Source organism: Pseudorasbora parva, chromosome 7, assembly GCF_024679245.1.
Source record: "Pseudorasbora parva isolate DD20220531a chromosome 7, ASM2467924v1, whole genome shotgun sequence".
In the NCBI taxonomy this organism is placed as follows: domain Eukaryota; kingdom Metazoa; phylum Chordata; class Actinopteri; order Cypriniformes; family Gobionidae; genus Pseudorasbora; species Pseudorasbora parva.
In genome coordinates this window covers 1,633,438-1,658,394 of record NC_090178.1, presented here as the reverse complement: position 1 = coordinate 1,658,394, position 24,957 = coordinate 1,633,438, and the positions used below count along the sequence as shown (strand labels likewise).

The 24,957-nt window shown below is 40.6% G+C and overlaps 1 protein-coding gene across 1 annotated transcript in view; it reads right to left on the bottom strand.

The window, feature by feature from the left end:
* Window positions 1-24,957, bottom strand: part of eif3ha (eukaryotic translation initiation factor 3, subunit H, a) — a 123,389-nt gene that overhangs the window by 19,392 nt on the left and 79,040 nt on the right. The window contains exons 4-5 of the mRNA XM_067447783.1: window positions 10,002-10,101; window positions 685-834 (exon numbers count right to left, since the gene is read on the bottom strand). Of these exons, the coding sequence (XP_067303884.1) occupies window positions 685-834; window positions 10,002-10,101 (250 nt within the window). The remainder of the gene's footprint in view (window positions 1-684; window positions 835-10,001; window positions 10,102-24,957) is intronic.

The window sequence follows — 24,957 nt, the reverse complement described above, 5'->3', positions numbered from 1 at the left end:
GCTGCTTTGAACAAATGGTTAAATAAATGATTCTGTGAATGTTAAATTATGTTAATGTTTTAATGTTAAATTAATCTGAACATTATTTATGACGGTGTAATTGTACCAATTCAGATCCGACTTCTGTGCCATTCATTTTATCGTCAGTGGTTTGATTGGTAACAGTGCTAAAGTGTCTTACTATTCTAGTTGTATTTATTCATTAAATATAAGACGTTTCTCAGACAGCAGATATGGATCTTCTAGATTAATTTAAGGAGTGCTGGTCTGGTCTTAGTCTTAGTTTAGGTGGTCTTGACTACTTCACTACTAGACAATATTAAATTTAAACCCAATTAAGAAAAGCAGCTTTTGGTTGTACTGGGAGATTATATACTAGATGCAAATGCTTGAGTGTGTATTTGTCTGACAGAGTCGTATACGCTGGAATAAAATCACTGTTTCGCATTGCCGCATTTCTCTGCTCCCAGAAGGCTGGTTTTGTAACTATAAAGCCCTATTTCGAATGTCAAGATTAAATGGTTTCATCAGGGCATGTCAGCGTGTATTGCATTTGCTCGGTCAACTTCCTGTGCGAAACAGACCCGTGGCAGAGAGGCTTAAAAGACGAACTGATGAGATGAATCAGCAGAGGACAAATCTTCTGCTCCAGAATTAGTAACGCGAGGTCGTGTTGATTCTAACCTGCTGGAGAGACTGAGCAGCTCGTGCTTGTCAGCCACCGTACTTTTCTCCTGCAGATCCCACATCAGCACGTTTATGAGATGAGAGTTCTTGATGGTGATGGGGACTTCCTCGAACATGAGCTCGAAGCCAACGCAGGCCTTCTTCAGCCTGTGAAAACAGAGGAAAAAAAGCTGTCAGTATTTATGGCGGACCAATTTTTCAATAAACGTATACATTTACTCAGCAAGGACGCATCACAAACACCACTGAAACATTAAAATGCCCAATTATGCCATTTTAAAAGATCCTAATGTTGTTCTGGAGTCTCATACAACAGGTTTACATGCATCAAAATACAAAATAATCATCAAAATACACCTTAATAATGTACATTCACTGCAAAAATGCTTTTCTTACTTAGTATTTTTGTCTTGTTTCTAGTTCAAAATATTCTTACATTTACTAGACAAGTAAAAATTATTGTCTTGTTTTGGAAAAAAATAACTCAAAATGAAGAGAGTTTTTGCTTAAAATAAGATAAATAATCTGCCAATGGGGTGAGCAAAATAATGTTGTTTTAAGATGATTTTACTCACCCCACTGTCAGATTATTTATTCAGTCTGAGAATGGATTACATTAATAGAAGTTTAAGAAAGATTCAGCAAAAATGGGTTTTTACTGTTAACAAAAGAACTTCAGGAAGTTTTTTGAAAGTTAGTCTTGGTTGTTTTAGACTCACAGATTAATTTTGTCTACTGTAGAAGATTTTTATTATTGAATTTAATGTAAAATAAGCTGTACATAAGACACTATTAGATATCGGCTGTTTGCTGAGGTTGTGTCTGCCCTGTATTAAGTTCGTGGGGACCTTGACAATGTGCTTGAAAATAACATGTAGAAGATGCATGATGGACAGAAAAAGATTTTGGTGACGTATGAGCCAGGAAACCAACTGGAAAACTAGCTGAAGGTTGTTACCATTTTGGGAAAGCAGCTGTGTATATGCGCTAGGTAAACCAAAGAACTGGGATTCTCTCCTGCAGGGGAAACTCGGCTTTGTTAATTTGAATAAAGTCTTTCTGAAATCAAATGATCTTTGGGAAATGATTTTTGCAAGAAGAAAATTTCCAACACTACATATAACAATCCCTCAGCAAGGAATAGGCATTTATTATTATAATATTTTGAGTGAAAACAGGTGTATTTTATTTACTGACAATGTAGATGTGTCCTAAAAAGTTCAGGGAGTAAAGAAAATAGAAAGATTGTTATATAATAGAACACTAAAGCAAAACAAAAAATTCTGATAAATATAATAATTTAACCATCAACAACAAATGCAAATGTATATAGTTGTAACAACAAAACAACAACAAACAACAAATGCAAATCTTCTCAAATACAAATTGAGGAAAATTTGCTGGGTTTTTTTTTGGGGGGGGGGGGTAAAATAAGTTCTGTCAAATATATATATATGTATATATATGTATATATATGTATATATATATATATATATATATATATATATATATATATATATATATATATATATATATATATATATATATATATATATATATATATATTAGGGCCAGGACTTTAACACGTTAATTAAGATTAATTAATTACGCAAAAAAATAAATAATTTTAACCACACTTGTTTTTGCACCGCGGAACGTTTTATACTGGAACACCAACAACAAACCATAGTGAACATGAGTGAAGAAGCTGATGAGACCGCTCTGCTTGGCCCGTGGACGGGAAATTTTGTTTTAAAAAACGAAAGGATGGAAGCGTCGTCAAGAGCACGGTTGTGTGCAAGCGATACAACAAGGAGTTAGCGTATCACCGCAGCACATCGAGCCTCAAATATCACAAATATGCTTTTGCTACACTTAATGGCAAACATTTCGCTGGTCTGCTGGACTGAAATAAATAAACTATATTTTGTTGATTAAGCTTATGTATTCAGTCATTATTCAATGGTATACTAAAAATACATGTGAAAAATTACTTCTCATTGTTCTCAGGTCAAATATTTATATGCGATTAAAATGTGATGAATTAATTACAACGCCTCTAATTAATTAGATTAACCGAGTCCCAGCCCTAATATATATACACACACATATATATATATACACACACATAAATATATTATATATATATATATATATATATATATATATATATATATACACACACATATATATATTATATATATGGGCCGGGACTCGATTACATTTTTGTATCTAATTAATATAAATAATATATATATATTAATTCTTAAATGCTCTATTTTAAATGTTTAATCAAATGTTATTGTAATAGTATTTTTTCTTGTTTTGTTAATTTTTTTATTTAGTAATAATGATGATGATAATTATTTAGTCATTAATTTATAAACAAAATGTTATACACACACTTTTCATTTCTATTATTATTCGAAATCGCAAATTGCAGTTTTAACCAGATTAATCACAGTAAGACACTTTCCCCAAAACGTGCAGCCCTAGTTTTTACTCAGAACCATGTGGACCTAATGTGGATTTCAGTCATATAATGTTGTTTAAATATATATTGCAAAGCCTTTTATATGCAGCTAATCTCTACACCTGCTTAGCATTTATAATGTAAACCGCACTAATCGCATGAAAATAACAATATACTACCGCAATCGTGTGTTTATTAGCTTCTAGTTTCATGTGTAGAAACGTTCCGTTGGGTTTGTTTTTCAGCTCAGAACGAGGAAGTGTACAGGACAGAGTTATCCAGAAGGGCGGGAATTATAGTCATGTTTCCTCACGTAAGATGATTGACAGCTGTGGGTGAGCCATAACTCACGAAAAACCAGGAACAGGAGAGACCGAGTGCGCTCTGAACGCTCTTTTAGCACTTTGGGTTGTGCAGAATTCAGTGGGAAATGAATAGAAATATATTCTGTAGGACTAAATATTTTGCAAACGTGAAAAATATGCACCCTTTTGGACTAAACGCACTAATGGACGCTGTTCCGTTAAGCCATGCGAGTACAAATCTGAGCAGATGTAAATCAATTCATAATGAATGTTCAAAACATTTAAAATATATATATTGGTAACACTTTACTTGAAGGGGTGTGCATTACACTGACATGACACCTTTATAGTCATGACATCCTGAATATGAAAGAGCTTTTCTGCATGTTTATGACAACTGTTATTAAGTATCATTCGCTCAATTATGTCTTTTTTCTGCAAAGATGACATTGAGACAACTTGACATAAACCAATACATTATAACCTGTCATTTTATAAAGGCGTCATGTCAGTCTTATGCACACTCCTTCAAGTAAAGTGTTAACATTTTTTATACATGTATACTCCTGATATAAATTAAGAAATGAATGTCACTGTAATCCAGTTTTATCATCGGTGGTCAAATATCAAAGCTGAGTCTTTAATCTTTCTAATGATAGTCAGTTTGTCCACACAAAGTAAGAGTGTGATGTTTTATAGTGCAGTGAATGTTGGGCAATAATCTGGGGCCGTTTGCCATCTTTGTACATAAAGAGGTTCATTTAGTTTTAAATGCTATTGCATCTTGCACAGATTGTAGAATATCCCAAAGAAAATGAGATTTGTACTTTAAGGTGTGTTTGATTTTTATGCACTAATGTGAGAAGACCCTCCTCTCAACTCAATCAATGCAATTCAATGAAATTATTCAACGGTGTACATGGAATACGAAGGATTTTTAATGCATGTTTGTAGATTGTAGAATATCCCAAAGAAAATGAGATTAGCACACTAAGTGTGATTTTTATGCACTAATGTGAGAAGACCCTCCTCTCAACTCAATCAATGCAATTCAATGAAACGCACATTATTAGACGGGGTTAGCAGCCATTTTTTTTCCGGCCATCTGTCTTTAAGATGACTACTTGTGTCGGTGCACTACGAGTCTCATTCTGAGAGCAGTTAGAGGGTCACTGGACACACCGGCCCGACCACAATCCATCATTTCAATGAGTATATGTTCTGCGCTTTGAGCTGAATTGCAGAAAATTATGGAGGAGCAGAAGAATGTTTGAGGAATATCAATACAGCACTGCCTCGCAGACCCGGAGCTCAGATTGCTATTCCAGATGAATCTGACAAGCGATCTGTATGCATCATTCAGGATGACCCACCCCGCTATGTTCACCACACAAATAAGAGGCTTATTTTCATAATCGATAGCACTGCTCTCCTTAACGAGCTGAATATTCAAGAGGCGTCGTCGAATGACGGGAGCGTTGGCGGATGACAAGGTCAAGACAGGCCACACCAACACGTCTGATGCCAAACATGGAGCGCCGCGCTTCACCCATCTCAAATTTGTAATGTTTCTGAGTAAAGCCAGACATTTGAGGAGTCAGTGGAACAAAACGACTGAACAAATCAAACATGTATAAACTATTTGATTTGTAAACTTAATTTGATGCGGACAACATACATGACATACACAAACATACATAAACATACATGACATACACAAACATACATGACATACACAAACATACATGACATACACAAACATACATAAACATACATGACATACACAAACATACATAAACATACATGACATACACAAACATACGACATACACAAACATACATGCATACACAAACATACATGACATACACAAACATACATAAACATACATGACATACACAAACATACATGACATACACAAACATACATAAACATACATGACATACACAAACATACATGACATACATGACATACACAAACATACATGCATACACAAACATACATGACATACACAAACATACATATACATACATGACATACACAAACATACATGCATACACAAACATACATAAACATACGACATACACAAACATACATGACATACACAAACATACATAAACATACATGACATACAAACATACATAAACATACGACATACACAAACATACATGACATACACAAACATACATAAACATACATGACATACAAACATACATAAACATACGACATACACAAACATACATGCATACACAAACATACATAAACATACGACATACACAAACATACATGCATACACAAACATACATAAACATACATGACATACACAAACATACATGACATACACAAATATACATGACATACACAATCATACATGACATACACAAACATACATAAACATACATGACATACACAAACATACATGCATACACAAACATACATAAACATACGACACACATACATGCATACACAAACATACATAAACATACATGAGATACACAAACATACATAAACATACATGACATACACAAACATACATGCATACACAAACATACATAAACTTACGACATACACAAACATACATGACATACACAAACATACATGCATACACAAACATACATAAACATACATGCATACACAAACATACATAAACATACATGACATACACAAACATACATGACATACACAAACATACATGACATACACAAACATACATGACATACACAAACATACATGACATACACAAACATACATGACATACACAAACATACATGACATACACAAACATACATGACATACACAAACATACATGACATTAGTGTTGTCAAAAATATCGATATTTCGATATGTATCGATACTGGAATATCTGAAGCGATACGATTCTCAGTTTTTACAGTATCGATATCAGCTGCGCTCTCCTCTCTGACCGTCAGCGAGTTGACACACACCGGCATATTCTCCCTCAGCCCGGTTAACCTCTGAGCACGGCGAACGCGCGTTCTGCTGGACTTTCTCCTCATGACAGTGTGTTAGTGATAGTGTGTGATCGGTCTGAATTTCGCGCGGGATTGCACATAAATTAATTCTAGCCTACTAATGCCCGCAGATTTCGTGCTCCACATCTGAAGCGCACACACACATAGCCTACCCTAATAAAGCCGCCTCTGACATGATACAAGTGCAAACATTTGCTTCCTTTTCCAGCTTATTATTGGTCAAATACACTCAAAGAATTATCAGCGCACATCTGGAAGAGTATTAACGTAAACACAGTCGCAAACAGTTCAGGAAGAACGAGTAACAGGAGCAGTGTTTAGGACCCATGCGTCTGTTAGTCTTAAAGGGACCGCGGTCATTTGCTATTCAAACTACAAAAACACAAACGATCAACTGCTCTTGACTGATCAACTTGTGTAACTTTAATAGTTTCATCTGTACGCTATTGAATTTTTTACAAAGAACATTATCCAATGTTGTTTTAAATGTAATTACTATGCATTTTTTTTATTCAGTTTCTTATCTGAATGTTAGACTTACCTGAAAAAATAAAGCAGTCTATTTAATTTGTATCTTCTATTCTATTGCATTTATTTGTGCTATTGTTTGTAATCTGTTTATTTGTTCTTATTTTATTACTGTTTACTCGTCTTTTTAAATTCAATTTACCATTCGAAATCAAGCTTTCTTGTGCCGTGTGTAAGCTACTGCAACACAATTACCCTATTGTAAAAAATACATTGAGATAGCAAAAATTTGTGAGATAATTTTAATAGTAATTGATCAATTGATCAATAATTGTTCAAATCAAAATTATGCCCAACCCTAAGGAACATGCTGGCCACATGAATTTTTAGTAAAAAATAACAATGAATAATAAGTTCTGTTGTCATATTAAGCATCTTATCTTATTTATTTATTTATTTATTTTTTTACTGTGGTATCGATTTAGTATCGATATATCGATATTTTAGTCTGATATCGTATCGAAGTCATAATTTTGGTATCGTGACAACACTACATGACATACACAAACATACAAAAACATACATGACATACACAAACATACATGCATACACAAACATACATAAACATACGACATACACAAACATACATGCATACACAAACATACATAAACATACGACACACATACATGCATACACAAACATACATAAACATACATGACATACACAAACATACATAAACATACATGACATACACAAACATACATGCATACACAAACATACATGACATACACAAACATACATGCATACACAAACATACATAAACATACATGCATACACAAACATACATAAACATACATGACATACACAAACATACATGACATACACAAACATACATGCATACACAAACATACATGACATACACAAACATACATGCATACACAAACATACATAAACATACATGCATACACAAACATACATAAACATACATGACATACACAAACATACATGACATACACAAACATACATGCATACACAAACATACATAAACATACATAAACATACGACACACATACATGCATACACAAACATACATAAACATACATGACATACACAAACATACATAAACATACATGACATACACAAACATACATGACATACACAAACATACATAAACTTACGACATACACAAACATACATGACATACACAAACATACATGCATACACAAACATACATAAACATACGACACACATACATGCATACACAAACATACATAAACATACATGACATACACAAACATACATAAACATACATGACATACACAAACATACATAAACATACGACACACATACATGCATACACAAACATACATAAACTTACGACATACACAAACATACATGACATACACAAACATACATGCATACACAAACATACATAAACATACATGACATACACAAACATACATGACATACACAAACATACATGACATACACAAACATACATGACATACACAAACATACATGACATACACAAACATACATGACATACACAAACATACATGACATAGACAAACATACACAAACATACATGACATAGACAAACATACATAAACACACATGACATACACAAACATACATAAACATACATGACATAGACAAACATACACAAACATACATGACATACACAAACATACATAAACATACATGACATACACAAACATACATGACATACACAAACATACATGACATACACAAACATACATGACATACACAAACATACATAAACATACATGACATAGACAAACATACATGACATACACAAACATACATGACATACACAAACATACATGACATAGACAAACATACATAAACACACATGACATGCACAAACATACGTAAACATACATGACATACACAAGCATACATGACATAGACAAACATACATATGTAACAAACATAAACATAATATACATGCACATGCATGCATTCATAAATGCACAAATAAATAATATAAAATATATGATAATAATAATAAACACTATTAAATGTATGTATACATTTTTTCTAAATAATCCAAATATATATATAAAATATATAATGTAAGAAATATAAAACACAAAATAATCAATAAATAATATAATTAAATTCATTTATTTATAATTAATAGTCCAATTATATATATATATAAAATATATTATATATAAATTTATATTAATAAACAAATAAATAATTAGAACTTATTAAAAAATATATGATTGATACAATAGACCCCAACACACACACACACACACACACACACACACACACACAAATAAACTAATTCAGAGAGAAGCGCAAACATTTATATAAAATGGAGCATAAATAACTAATTTATTAAATAATTTGTATTATAATAATAAATAATCATAGTCAAATAAATATATACTAATTAAATATAATTTATTTATACATTACACATAATAATAATAATAATAATAAAAATACTACTAAAAATAAAAACATTATACATTAATACATATAAAATTAAAGTCCTGGCCCATTTCAGTATCATTTGTTTTGTTTTTTCTCTGTTGGATTACAGAATTCATATTGAATTACGTAAACCATTGCAAAATTCACATTTTATATACCAGACAAATCTTTGGGAGAACTGTGTTTAATACAGTAAACAGGGTTGACTTTGACTTCACTGTGAACCCAGTTTCCCTGCGGCGAACCCTTCAGCGCTCGAGTCCCTGAGCCAAAGTGTGTGTGTGTGTGTGTGTGTGTGTGTGTGTGTGTGTGTGTGTTTTTCCTCCTGATCGCTCAGACGTCACTGCTTTGCTGATCCATTCCCCCATTAGGCTTATGTCTAGCAGCAATTTAAAATCAATTACCATCTGCCCAGAGGCCCGCGAGGTTGTAAACTTTGTGCATTTGTTTGTTTGGCAGACAGAGCTGACAACTCCTTCAAAGACGCCCCACCGCGACGAATAAAAGCCTCTCACTGACGGCGCTTCTGTTTGTGTGCGCGTATCATTAGCAGCAGATTAATAGTAAGAGGAAAAGGAAGCGACCCAAGTGGAGTAGAAGCAGTCTTACCCCTCCGGAGTGAAGTCTTTCTCCTTGCAGATCTCCATTAATTTGGGGGTCAACCTGTAGGCCTTCAGACAGAGAGAGCCCTGAGCAGTCTTTATGGGATCTATGAAGCAAAAACACATCACACAGGTAAGTAAGATCCGGAAGCTGCTTCTCAATGAGACTTTAAAGGGATACTCCACCGCTTTTTCATTTTCAACTTTTTAACGCTGTTTAAAACACACACGCAGCGTATTCGTTCAGCTGCATTCCCTTTCCCTGCTCTCCCCCATCTCTCTCTAGCTCACACATGCTTACTTTCTCTCTCTCGCACGCAGATTGATTCATGATTCGGATCGCGTGTCAAACTGCTGAAATCACGACATTGGCGATCCGAATCATGAATCGATTCGCTGATTCATAACCGTTTGAATCTTTATTTGAGGATTGAGCACAAACGCGGAAGAGAAGCCAATGCTGAATAAAGTCGTAGTTTTTGTTATTTTTGGACCCAAATGTATTTTGGATGCTTCAAGAGACTCTAATTAACCCACTGATGTCTCATATGGACTACTGTGATGATGTTTTTATTCCCTTTCTGGACATGGACAGTATAGTGTGCATACACTTGCATACGCTCTCGGACTAAATATAAAATATCTTAAACTGTGTGTGAAGATGAACGGAGGTCTTACGGGTGTGGAGCGACATTAGGGAGAGGAGTTAATGACAGACATTTCATTTTTGGCTGAACTAACCCTTTAACACCAGAACACATACTGAGAAACGCCTACAGAGTTTGACATTAGCAGGTTTAAGTCAGGTGACCGTGCAATACTCTAACTACAACAAGACAAGTACTGGGTAAAAAAGTCCATTTGTATTGAGTCTGAAGTATTTCAGTCACATTTTTCTGGTTTTAAATGAAAAGCAACATTTCTTTTGACTCATGCGCCCTCTTGAATAGATTTTTTCCCAATGTATTCTGTTTTTGCCTGAACAAAAAAAGGTATTTTATAAAGTCAAGGTGATTCTTGATACCTCTTGGAACGGAGGCAAAAAATATTTGGAGACTTGATAGTTGTCAAAACAGCTAAAGGGCCATGCAACACACACTTTTAAAGTGTTTAAAGGCACTTATATAATCACTTCTTCTCTCTTTGCTTACTGCTGAGTCCACGATGGACCGAACAGAAAAAAAAAATTAAAGGGGGGGTGAAACACTCAGTTTCAGTCAATCTCATGTCAATCTTGAGTACCTATAGAGTAGTATTGCATCCTTCATATCTCCAAAAAGTCTTTAGTTTTATCATATTTATAAAAGAAATATAGGCTGTACCGAGTCTTTCCGGAAAAAAACGAGCGCCTGGAGGCGTATCGAGTGGGCGGAGCTAAAGAATGATGAGGCGTATCGTGTGGGCGGAGCTAAAGAATGACGAGCGCACACAAAGCGGTGACGTCCTCAAGCGTGGAGAAACCCATCGCTATCTCAGCTAATACAGATAATGATCCAGAATCAGATCCGGAGGCTGAAATAAACTGAACAGGAGAAGCAGCAGCAGCAGGACGTCCGTCTCTGTGGTATGGACTGTATTTAGTGGTCTGTCAACATTTGTGTGTGTTTACTCGCAGTTTATGAGGACATGATTCGGTTTATGGACTATTGTATGCGACTAAACCTTAGCAGTAGCAGAACGGTTTTGCACGTCAGACTAGTGTAACGTTATACAGAGAACAACAATGGAGTCCGTTAGCGCATTTGAATAACGAAGCACGCGATCGTGTCGTTTACTGATGTTTACTCACGCGACGATAGCCGACAGCACAGACATCTGAAGCAGTTTAACTCACCGGCTGCTTCCAAAGCAGGACCGAACCTTTATCGCTGGGACCGCTCCGTCAGAAACACACTTCTTTGGTATGATTTGGTGAAGTCCTGTAACAGCAGTGACCGTGGAGATCCACTTTGAGACGCGACTGAAGCGATGTTGTGAAGCTTCTCGTCATTTCTGCGTTCAAATCGGTTCAAATGCAGCGCTGCCTTCCCAGAATGCTGTGCTGAAGCGTTGAAGTTGCCCATAGGAATTAAGTGGAGCGCGGCGCCTGGATCGACTGGATCTGCACCTGAGAGTGTGTATGGGCGTGCGTTTCCTCTCTCGCTCTAGTCGCGCCGCACCCTACCGGGAGAAGAGCCCGTACGGCCCATACAAGGACCTTCCGCTCTATTAACGTCAAGCCGACCCATACTCGAAAAAAACTCTCTGAAACTTGTGAGAAACCGGAAGGAGTATTTTTGACACAGAAATACTCCAAACGTCCAACATTAGTTTTTGAAACTTTGTCTGTGTTTAGGATGGGAATCCAAGTCTTTAACAGTGTAAAGCTCAGTGTGCATGAAACAGCATTTCATCGCCCCTTTAACCAGAAAAGATTTCCACCACAAAGGCGGCGGAGCCTCATAGCCACATCTACTTATTACATCATCGCCACGGACCAATGGGAGTTCAAAGGCGTTGACTAAAGGCTTTATCAAACGGCTTCAATCTCCTGAAAAGAAACCCTAATCTCCTTGAACTCGGCCTATCACACCAGTCTGTTCTCAATGTGCCTCATGCAATGGAAGACATCATTAAAATCAATGGCTGAATGGATCTGACCTCATATACAGCATCAGAACCTCAATATTACAGGAGACGGGTTCTTTCAGTGGCATTAAATAATAAATATAATGGTTCAAAGGGACAAAGGAAGGAATTGAATATTCTCTCCACTAAAGACTCCACGAATGGCAGATTTTAGGGCTGTGCGGTGTAGCTATAATTCATTATTTCTCATTATATCTCTGATGATATTTGATACCCACTACCATTCAAAAGTTTCGAATCACATTGAACTGATACTTTTGCTCACAGAGGAAGCATTGAATTGATCAAAAACAACACTAATGCTGAGAACTATAATTACTGCAGGAAATGATGGATTTTTATTCAGTCTTCACCTGCACAAAGTAAAGCCGCCGCATCCCTCCAGTCTACTCAGAAACCTCATTCTTACAAAATGACTGTGCTAATTTGGTACTACAGAAACATTTCTTATTACCGTGGCACTGTTGGAAATGGTTCTGCTACTTAATGAAGTGTGGAAATGGTAATACAATGTCTTTTTCGGTCGTTGAAATATTGAGTACACTTTTCCTCAAGCCCAATTTTGGTTTCAAAAAGAAACTGCTTTCCCTGGAAACTCGAAAGCGTCGCAGTCGCTAAAGAAGAAAGCCAACTGGATTTAACCAGGAGAGAGAGAGAGAGAGAGAGAGAGAGAGAGAGAGAGAGAGAGAGAGAGAGAGAGAGAGAGAGAGAGAGAGAGAGAGAGAGAGAGAGAGAGAGAGAGAGAGAGAGAGAGAGAGAGAGAGAGAGAGAGAGAGAGAGAGAGAGAGAGAGAGAGAGAGAGAGAGAGAGAGAGAGGAGAGAGAGAGCGAGAGAGAGAGAGAGAGCACAACAAGACAAGGGTTTTGCAGTTTGAGAAGCAGATGCATTTTGGGACTAAACATCAGGTTATCTGCAAATGTGAAGAGAGGACTGCTGGCCTTTCAGGACTTTCACTGACGCTACGCTAACAAGGTTCAAATACACAAAAGATCAAAGACTGGATGGTAAACGATTAACAAGGCTTTTATGGGTGGAATCAAATCTACTGGAAGAGCTGCAGAAAGCACCAGATCTGCATATAAGTGATGCACCACATTTCTGCCAAAAACGCCATTGGCTGTGGAAAATGAATAAAATAAAGGCAGCACATACAATGATCCAGGTTTGATCATGTTTAATGTAAACACTGGCTAATGCTGCTCTCCTGCTACAAAGATGCGAGACATCTACACAACATGTGAAAAACAACACATTAGCACTTGCATGTTTTTCTAGAAGCAATAGCACCATCGCATTTACTACATTAAAGAGTTCAGAATTAAAATCAGTTCTAGAGTCATGCTGTGTGTTCAGTTAGCATGCTTAGCTATGTATGCATGCATGGATGGATGCACAGATGGATGGATGCATGGATGCACGGATGGACGGATGGATGGATGCACAAATGGATGGATGGATAAATAGATGGATTGATGGACGGATGGATGGATGGACGGATGGATGGATGCACAAATGGATGGATGGATGCACAAATGGATGGATGGATGCACAAATGGATGGATGGATGAATGTTGGATGGATGGATGGATGCACAGATGGATAAATAGATGGATTGATGGACGGATGGATGGATGCACGGATGGATGGACAGATGGATGGATGCACGGACAGATGCACGGATAGATGCACAGATGGATGCACGGATGGATGGACAGATGCACGGATGGATGGATGGATAGATGGATGGATGGATGGATGCACAGATGGATGGACAGATGGATGCACAGATGGATGGATGCACGGATGGATGCACGGATGGATGGACAGATGGATGGATGCACAGACAGATGCACGGATAGATGCACAGATGGATGGATGGATGGATGCACGGATGGATGGACAGATGCACGGATGGATGGATGGATAGATGGATGGATGGATGGATGCACAGATGGATGGACAGATGCACGGATGGATGCACGGATGGATGCACGGATGGATGCACAGATGGATGGCTGGATGGATGGATGCACGGATGGATGCATGGATGGACGGATGGATGGATGCACGGATGGATGGACAGATGCACGGATGGATGGATAGATGGATGCACGGATGGATGCACAGATGGATGGATGGATGGATGGACGGATGGACGGATGGATGGATGCACGGATGGATGGATGGACGGATGCATGGATGGATGGATGGATGCACAGATGGATGGACAGATGAATGGATGGATGCACAGATGGATGGATGGACGGATGGATGGATAGATGGATGCACGGATGGATGCACAGATGGATGGATGGATGGATGGACGGATGGATGGATGCACGGATGGATGGATGGACGGATGCATGGATGGATGGATGGATGCACAGATGGATGGACAGATGAATGGATGGATGCACAGATGGATGGATGGACGGATGCACGGATGGATGGACGGATGGATGGATGCACGGATGGATGGATGGATGCACAGATGGATGAATGGATGCACGGATGGCTGGACAGGTGCATGGATGGATGGATGGAACAACAATTATAGAAAGATAGATGGTTAAGGGCCTGGTTTCACAGACAGGCTTTAGATTAAACCAGGATTAGGCTTTAGTTTAATCAGGGCGTTTAAGAAGCTTTTATAAACATTATGAGACAAAACAATGACACTGACATTAATATATGATTTGAGTTAAAACAGTCTGGAAAAGAGCAATACCCATATTTACAACATATCTCTACTGCATTTCTCAAATAATGTAAAAGTAAATGAAGAACACAGCATTTATTTGAAATAAAAAGTCACTACATTTACCACCAAATGTGTTGTTAATGTTCAATACGTCACCCAGCTTTAATTGTTACTTTGATGCAATTTAAACAACCAAAACAGATGAAGGTTATGCTTAGAGATTTATTATTATTATTATGATATATTAAATGATGTCTTTGAGTAGAGGAGAAAGCTCAGATACAGGCCTTCAATGGATCATTAGAAATGGGAACAAAGCGTATGCCAATAACAGAAAGGTCACAGAGTTAAGCGCCATAAAACAACCACTTCCCTCCTGCGCCTACAAGACATTTATATTCACCGACGGATAACCAATCTCAGGCACGAGGGCCAGGAGGTCACGCAGAGAAGCCTTTCCCCTCCTTCATGAAGAAATCATCGACTGCAGGTGCTGTCAGTTTTCATAATCAAGCTGCGCCAACCACAAAAGCGCACTACTGCTTTTAGAGAGCGGGTTATATTGAATTAATGTGCTTGTCAGAGAGTTGTCAAAGCTTTTGAGGTGTTCATATGGACCTTATCGGCGCTGCCACTCACTCGCGCACACACACACACACACACACACACACACACACACACACACACACACACACACACACACACACACACACACACACACACGCGCGCCCGGCAGAGGGTCTGAGTGCTTCACAGACATCCTTTGCCAAAGCAGCATCTATCTAGAGTCACGGTGGCCATTCTTAATAATAAAACAATGATAAAACAGAAACCCTGGATATATATATATACTGCACGATTCTATATTAATTGAGAATCCTGGTTTTATTTCAAACAGAGGTCACGATTCTTACTAAAAATGGCATGTCATTTACTAGAGGTTCTGACAAAATGTTAATTGCTGCAGTCTATTTAAAATGATTAATCTGAATTATTAAATAAAATTGGTTGAATGAATGTTTCAACAACTCACTCAGACTGCACTTATTTCATTACTGGATCAATCAGTGTTTTCGAATCTCTTGAGTGAATGATTCAATGACTCATAAAGACTGCATTTGTTTCATTACTGGATGAATCAGTGTTTTCGAATCTCTTGAGTGAATGATTCAATGACTCACTCATAAAGACTGCATTTGTTTCATTACTAGATGAATCAGTGTTTTCGAATCTATTGAGTGAATGATTCAATGACTCACTCATAAAGACTGCACTTGTTTCATTACTGGATGAATCCACTTTTTTGAACAAATCTCTTCAGTGAATGATTCAATGACTCACTCATAAAGACTGCATTTGTTTCATTACTGGATGAATCAGTGTTTTCGAATCTCTTGAGTGAATGATTCAATGACTCACTCAAAGACTGAAATGCATTTACGCATCAGAAACGATATTAAAACGTCTCAAGTCATAAGACCGGGATCGCACATTTTAATAAAACTTAACAGCCAAATAAAAAGTGCATTAAAATAATGATATTATTCAATGTATTATATATAATCACCCAATGAAAGCAATGCAAGTTGATTTATGTAAATATTAGTCTGCCTAAAAGAGCATTAAATCTCCTGAAGTCAGGTGACGTGTGTCTTGTAATGCATTGGAGTGAGTTTCCACTAAAAACGGCTTTCTCAAAAAGGGTCAGATCTGCTAAACTCACACAGAAACCGCGAGACTTCTCCTCGGTATGCAGAGAGATGTGAGCAGATTTTTATTTAGCCTTTAATATATCAGCCTGCATTATTGATGGGTTTAAAGGGGGCATGATTAAATATAAAGCACGGCAGCCGGGATCCGAGTCTAGAATACAGGGCAGTAAAATCCTCCAGATCCTGAATACACACTCCAGCCGCCATTGTACCAACACACTTTACATTCACGAAACAGACGGATGCTTTCATCTGAAGTGGCTTGCGTTGTATTCAAGGCATTCATTTTAAAACCCTTTACTGAGCATCAGGAACCCCAGATCAACAACCACAAGACATTCCTATCGGCATCAGGCGCTTTAATTGATTTAAAATACAGTCTTTAACACTGCAAAATGTGTTCTCAGGAATAATGTAAAGCAGAGAATGTAAACTCGCCTTAATGGGGAAACCGCTCAGAGCAACCATAAACCGGTGATGTAGTGGCGATAATAAAAATAAAGAGATGTTGAAACGAGAAGCATTCTGCATTCATAAACTTAAAGCACTGGCTCACAGTGAGCATACCAGGGCTCCAGACTGCGAACAAATAGGTGCATTTTGCGATTTTTTTTTTTTGCTGGTCAGCATGAGCATTGCCCAAAGCATCACACTGCCTCCGCCGGCTCGCCTTCTTCCCATAGTGCATCCTGGGGCCATGTGTTCCTCAGGTAAGCCACACAGCAGAACGGAAGTGGGGGGCGGAGCTTACTTTCTTAACAGAAGTAGCGCCACCTACGGTTTTGGAGTGTAGTTGCGTTTATCACATACATGTACGAAACGACGGAGAAACACGACAAGCGTGCGTGTTGCGTGTCTGACGCGGCTCTGTTGCTGCTCCAACCTATGGGAAGCCAAACAATCCAAAAGTGGGATGAGTCAGCGGGCTGTTACAGAGCTCGCGCCGCGCGGACATGTCATCTGCGCGGTTCAATAGACCGAGCCGCGCGGCCGACTCGTCAGCGCAGCGCGGACGTGTTTACTAGCGCTACCCAATGGGCAGCGCGGCGCGAATTAATCAGTTTTTTTCACGGCCTATGGAACTAATCCTCACCAGCGCTGCAATGAACAATTTAAACCGATACAAGTTCTTTTGAAGCAGAAACTTCAATGACTTTGTAATCAAATATGATATTATGATATAGCCTAATATCTATCTATCTATCTATCTATCTATCTATCTATCTATCTATTTATTTATGGTTCGCGCCGCGCTGCCCATTGGGTAGCGCTAGTAAACACGTCCGCGCTGCGCTGACGAGTCGGCCGCGCGGCTCGGTCTATTGAACCGCGCAGATGACATGTCCGCGCGGCGCGAGCTCTGTAACAGCCCGCTGACTCATCCCACTTTTGGATTGTTTGGCTTCCCATAGGTTGGAGCAGCAACAGAGCCGCGTCAGACACGCAACACGCACGCTTGTCGTGTTTCTCCGTCGTTTCGTACATGTATGTGATAAACGCAACTACGCTCCAAAACCGTAGGTGGCGCTACTTCTGTTAAGAACGTAAGCTCCGCCCCCCACTTCCGTTCTGTGGCTGGCGTCCTGTGGCTGGCGTCCTGTGGCTGGCGTCCTGTGGCTGGCGTCCTGTGGCTGGCGTCCTGTGGCTGGCGTCCTGTGGATGGCGTCCTGTGGCTGGCGTCCTGTGGCTGGCGTCCTGTGGCTGGCGTCCTGTGGATGGCGTCCTGTGGATGGCGTCCTGTGGATGGCGTCCTGTGGCTGGCGTCCTGTGGCTGGCGTCCTGTGGATGGCGTTCTGTGGCTGGCGTCCTGTGGATGGCGTTCTGTGGCTGGCGTCCTGTGGATGGCGTCCTGTGGCTGGCGTCCTGTGGCTGGCGTTCTGTGGCTGGCGTCCTGTGGATCAGAGTCCTGCACGGGTCCATTTTTGGAGACCCGCCCCCGCCCGTACCCGCAAGGTTTAGCACCAGATCCGACCCGTGACCCGTGAAAATTTCAAAATTAAATCCGTACCCGCCCAGACCCGTTAATATTTGGCCCGTTACCCGACCCGTGCCCGCGATAAATCACACACGCTAAAACATTCAAATTAAAATGCTTTATTTTTTTATCCTACACCTCTTTCAACATCAACAGCGTCATGAATGGGCTAATGAAACAGGCAAAAGTGCCTTTAAAGACTCATTGTCAACAATTTCATATAGCTACTCCACTCACCAGCTTTACTTTTACTTCATCCATTGCTACTCCTGCAACGCTCGCTCCTTCTGCGCTGCGAGAGGCATCAACTAAAGTTTCAATGTCGCAGTGGTGGTGACGTGATGGGTCAAATGGTATATCATTGTTGCGTGTATGTGTAATGGTAATTTGGACATAGAAATTGTAATAGCCTACAATATGTTGGATGGGGGAAGAAGGAGCTGGGAACCAGCGAACATTTAAAAGACTTAACCAAACAAAACGAAAGTAACGTGAGTAGCCCTTCATGGACATCTCCCATGCGCACACGCATAACAAAACGTAAACACAACTCAACGTCAAATCCAGGTCTGGTGATCTCTCGTCCTTATATGCTTCCGAGCTCCCTCAGAGGACTCGAGACCGGTGTGGCTCGCAGGTGACGCTCATTCACAATCACGCCCTGGTCTCTCTCTCTCTCGCTCTCGCGTTCACTTTGCCACAGAAATATTGCACATATTTTTCATCCGCCCATCCGCGCTACTACCCGCCCGCACAGAGTTAATTATCCGCCCGCATCCCCGCCCGTGAATTTTATAAATGTCATAATCCACCCGTTTTAGCCACTTTTATGCGGGTACCCGCGGATACCCGCGGGTACCCGACCCGTTGCAGGACTCTGCTGTGGATGGCGTTCTGTGGCTGGCGTTCTGTGGCTGGCGTCCTGTGGATGGCGTCCTGTGGATGGCGTTCTGTGGATGGCGTTCTGTGGCTGGCGTCCTGTGGATGGCGTTCTGTGGCTGGCGTCCTGTGGATGGCGTCCTGTGGATGGCGTTCTGTGGCTGGCGTTCTGTGGCTGGCGTCCTGTGGATGGCGTTCTGTGGCTGGCGTTCTGTGGCTGGCGTCCTGTGGATGGCGTTCTGTGGCTGGCGTTCTGTGGCTGGCGTTCTGTGGCTGGCGTCCTGTGGATGGCGTCCTGTGGATGGCGTTCTGTGGATGGCGTTCTGTGGCTGGCGTCCTGTGGATGGCGTCCTGTGGATGGCGTCCTGTGGATGGCGTCCTGTGGATGGCGTTCTGTGGCTGGCGTTCTGTGGCTGGCGTCCTGTGGATGGCGTTCTGTGGCTGGCGTTCTGTGGCTGGCGTTCTGTGGCTGGCGTCCTGTGGATGGCGTCCTGTGGATGGCGTTCTGTGGCTGGCGTTCTGTGGCTGGCGTCCTGTGGATGGCGTTCTGTGGCTGGCGTTCTGTGGCTGGCGTTCTGTGGCTGGTGTTCTGTGGCTGGCGTCCTGTGGCTGGCGTTCTGTAACTGGCGGGGCTGCAGCTGGATATGTCTCGGTTTAGCACAACTTGAGAGTGAACTATTCCTCTTTATAACCTTTAAGGGTTACTTCACCAAAAATGTAAATTATGTTATTAATTCCTCACCCTCATGATTCGGATCACCAAAGTCTCGTGATTTCAGCAGTTTGACACGCGATCCGAATCATGAATCGATTCACTGACTCATAACGGTTCGAAGCTTTGTTCTGAAATCGGCCATCACTATATAAGTCGTTATTTAGTGTTTTTTGCGCACTAACTCTATTCTGGCCTCTTCATCAATGATTGTAGAGCCGCTGTAGTGAGATGGGCTTTGTAACGACGTCTTTAGTGCCTTTATGGGTCTTGAGAGAGGAAATGACATTGGTGTCAATGAAGGCCTTTCTGAGCCATCGGATTTCAACACTAATATCTTCATCTGTGTGTGAAGATGAGCGGAGGTCTGACGGCTGGCCAACCACAGGAGGAATTAAGCACACAATGCACATTTTTGGGGGAACTAACGTTCACCCAATTTTATACAAAGGACTACTTTATAGACCATTTCAGAATGTTTGTAAACAATCGCCTCAAGATACTTCCGGGCGGCAGAACGCGAGCGGCTTCTACTGACAAACTGAAGAGATCAGCCGGCGACTGTAAACAGTTACATAGTTAAGAACATTGCTGTTGATTAAAGTTGAAACTATGACGAAAACGTGTTGTGATACGTGCGCCGTCAGATATACAGCAAAAGTTGTAGGACTGTATCGATTTCCTTCAGAAAGAAGTAAATATATCCAGCTAAACCCGTGGGTGAGGAGGCTAAAGCGAGTGGACGTCCTCAAAAGTGGCGCTACAGAGAAGTATTCTCAAAACGGTCCATCGACAAAATCACAGCAGAGAATAATTATCATCAGCTGGGGAAATTCAAGACTAATATTAGTAAACTTTAGATCTCTTTTAACCCCTTACGATTCAAAGATCATACGGCCTCAGATTACTACTGTTCAACATTCACTGCTCATCACTCTATATTACTTTATCTGGACAAACTCAGTCTTCAGAAAAGACTCCAGCTTTGATATTTGAACACTGTTTATGATAAAACTGGGTTGCAGTGACATTAATTTCTTAATTTATGTCAGGAGTGCATTCGATCCGTTATGAACGATATTTTGAACAGATATTTTGTACGCACGTTCATTCTCTCGTCTGCACTCATTTGTGTTCACAGAGATCGCAAAGAACAGCTTTCAGTTTAAGTCCTCATATTTGGAGAAATATTGACATGTCACGTTTGCAAAATATTTCGTCATACAGAATACCATTTCTATTCATTTCTCACAGAATTATTCGATATAAAAGAGTTAAAACATGCGCAGACCTCTCTCTGTGTCTCTTCTTAATGATATGCATCTGACATCAGTCATCAGGCTTTGATATTGCTCAACGCCGCCCTCGCATGACGCGCTCCCTGCTTCGGACATTTCCTCATTCTGGCTCTGTGGAGAACGAGTCTGTTCTACATTTCTACGCGTGAACTAAGAAGCAAATAAACACACGATAACTATGGAATAAGGTTTTTGTGTGATTGTTCATGTGATTTCGGCTATTTTATATCAATAATAGATGTTTATTATGACTGCTAACAGGTGTAGTGATTAGCTCCATATAAAATGATAAATAACATTTTAACATCGGGAGTTTGTGAGATATTGCAGATGCTACGAGTCATTTAAGTTGATCATCGCATCAAATCAGCTGGTACACGGCACGACCGTTTGCACCGCGAGCCGGCCGCGATCACACAAGCTTTCGTGTTAAACACAGACACCAGAGCGTTCAATGCTTTAGATACAAAAAATAAAGAAAACATTTGTGCAAATGATTTGTTGAAAAGCAGAGAACAGGTAAATAGTTAGATAACAGGGAAATAGACCATCTACGATAGTCTTACATATTGTAAGTCAAACAGCAACAGTCACTAAAATAACTACTCAATGGTAGGCTGAGGCTCATTTAAAAATGATGGTTTTAGACTAGCGCTACATCTGCTGGAGCAAGGTTAGGCATTTCATGTATCGCTATCTCCTGAATTAGTTAATCAGTCCCTTAAAGGGGGGGGGGGGGGGGGTGAAATGCTGTTTCATGCATACTGATCTTTTTACACTGTTAAAGACTTGGAATCCCATACTAAACATAGACAAAGTTTCAAAAGTTAAGGTGGACGTTTGATGGGAGTATTTCTTTGTCAAAAATACTACTTCCGGTTAGTCATAAGTTTCGGCAAGTTTTTTGAGATCATGCGTCCCCTTTGACGTTAATGGGGGCGGAATTTCCTTGTATGGGCCTTACGGACAATTCTACCGGAAGAGCGTGAGAGAGAGAGAGAGAGAGAGAGAGAGAGAGAGAGAGAGAGAGAGAGGGAGAGAGCGAAAGTAACAGCCTACGCCCATCAAAGCGCTGGCTTGTAGGATGCTGGACAGGTGATATAACCAGTAGCTACTGACTTACCCACTGATAGGCCGGCGGTCGATCTGTATTAGCACTTTCCTCACGCGGCGGGCGAATCACTTTCCTCACAGAGTGACTCACTTTCCTCACGCGGCAGGCGAATCACTTTCCTCACTGAGCGAATCACTTTCCTCACAGAGCGAATGACTTTCCTCACAGAGCGAATCACTTTCCTCACGCGGCAGGCGAATAACTTTCCTCACTGAGCGAATCACTTTCCTCACAGAGCGAATCACTTTCCTCACAGAGCGAATCACTTTCCTCACAGAGCGAATCACTTTCCTCACAGAGCGACTCACTTTCCTCACGCGGCGGGCGAATCACTTTCCTCACTGAGCGAATCACTTTCCTCCTTGAGCGAATCACTTTCCTCACAGAGCGAATCACTTTCCTCACACAGCGACTCACTTTCCTCACTGAGCGACTCACTTTCCTCACTGAGCGAATCACTTTCCTCACTGAGCGAATCACTTTCCTCACTGAGCGAATCACTTTCCTCACAGAGCGAATCACTTTCCTCACAGAGCGACTCACTTTCCTCACAGAGCGACTCACTTTCCTCACGCGGCAGGCGAATCACTTTCCTCACTGAGCGAATCACTTTCCTCACAGAGCGAATCACTTTCCTCACAGAGCGAATCACTTTCCTCACAGAGCTAATCACTTTCCTCACGCGGCAGGCGAATCACTTTCCTCACTGAGCGAATCACTTTCCTCACAGAGCGAATCACTTTCCTCACAGAGCGAATCACTTTCCTCACAGAGCGAATCACTTTCCTCACAGAGCGACTCACTTTCCTCACGCGGCGGGCGAATCACTTTCCTCACTGAGCGAATCACTTTCCTCACTGAGCGAATCACTTTCCTCACAGAGCGACTCACTTTCCTCACTGAGCGACTCACTTTCCTCACTGAGCGACTCACTTTCCTCACTGAGCGACTCACTTTCCTCACTGAGCGAATCACTTTCCTCACTGAGCGAATCACTTTCCTCACTGAGCGAATCACTTTCCTCACTGAGCGAATCACTTTCCTCACAGAGCGACTCACTTTCCTCACAGAGCGAATCACTTTCCTCACAGAGCGAATCACTTTCCTCACTGAGCGACTCACTTTCCTCACTGAGCGACTCACTTTCCTCACTGAGCGAATCACTTTCCTCACTGAGCGAATCACTTTCCTCACTGAGCGAATCACTTTCCTCACAGAGCGAATCACTTTCCTCACAGAGCGACTCACTTTCCTCACAGAGCGACTCACTTTCCTCACGCGGCAGGCGAATCACTTTCCTCACTGAGCGAATCACTTTCCTCACAGAGCGACTCACTTTCCTCACAGAGCGAATCACTTTCCTCACAGAGCGAATCACTTTCCTCACGCGGCAGGCGAATCACTTTCCTCACTGAGCGAATCACTTTCCTCACAGAGCGAATCACTTTCCTCACAGAGCGAATCACTTTCCTCACAGAGCGACTCACTTTCCTCACGCGGCGGGCGAATCACTTTCCTCACTGAGCGAATCACTTTCCTCACTGAGCGAATCACTTTCCTCACTGAGCGAATCACTTTCCTCACTGAGCGAATCACTTTCCTCACTGAGCGAATCACTTTCCTCACTGAGCGAATCACTTTCCTCACAGAGCGAATCACTTTCCTCACAGAGCGACTCACTTTCCTCACAGAGCGACTCACTTTCCTCACAGAGCGACTCACTTTCCTCACTGCAGCGCGCTGCTGCACACGTCATTATTTAGCTCCGCTCACACGATACGCCCCCACCCGCTCGGCTTTTTTCGGAAAGACTCGGAACAGCGCATCTTTCTTATATAATTATAATAAAAATAAAGACTTTTCGGAGATATGCAGGATGCAATGCTACTCTATAGGTACTCAAGATTGACATGACACTGACTGAAACTGAGTGTTTCACCCCCC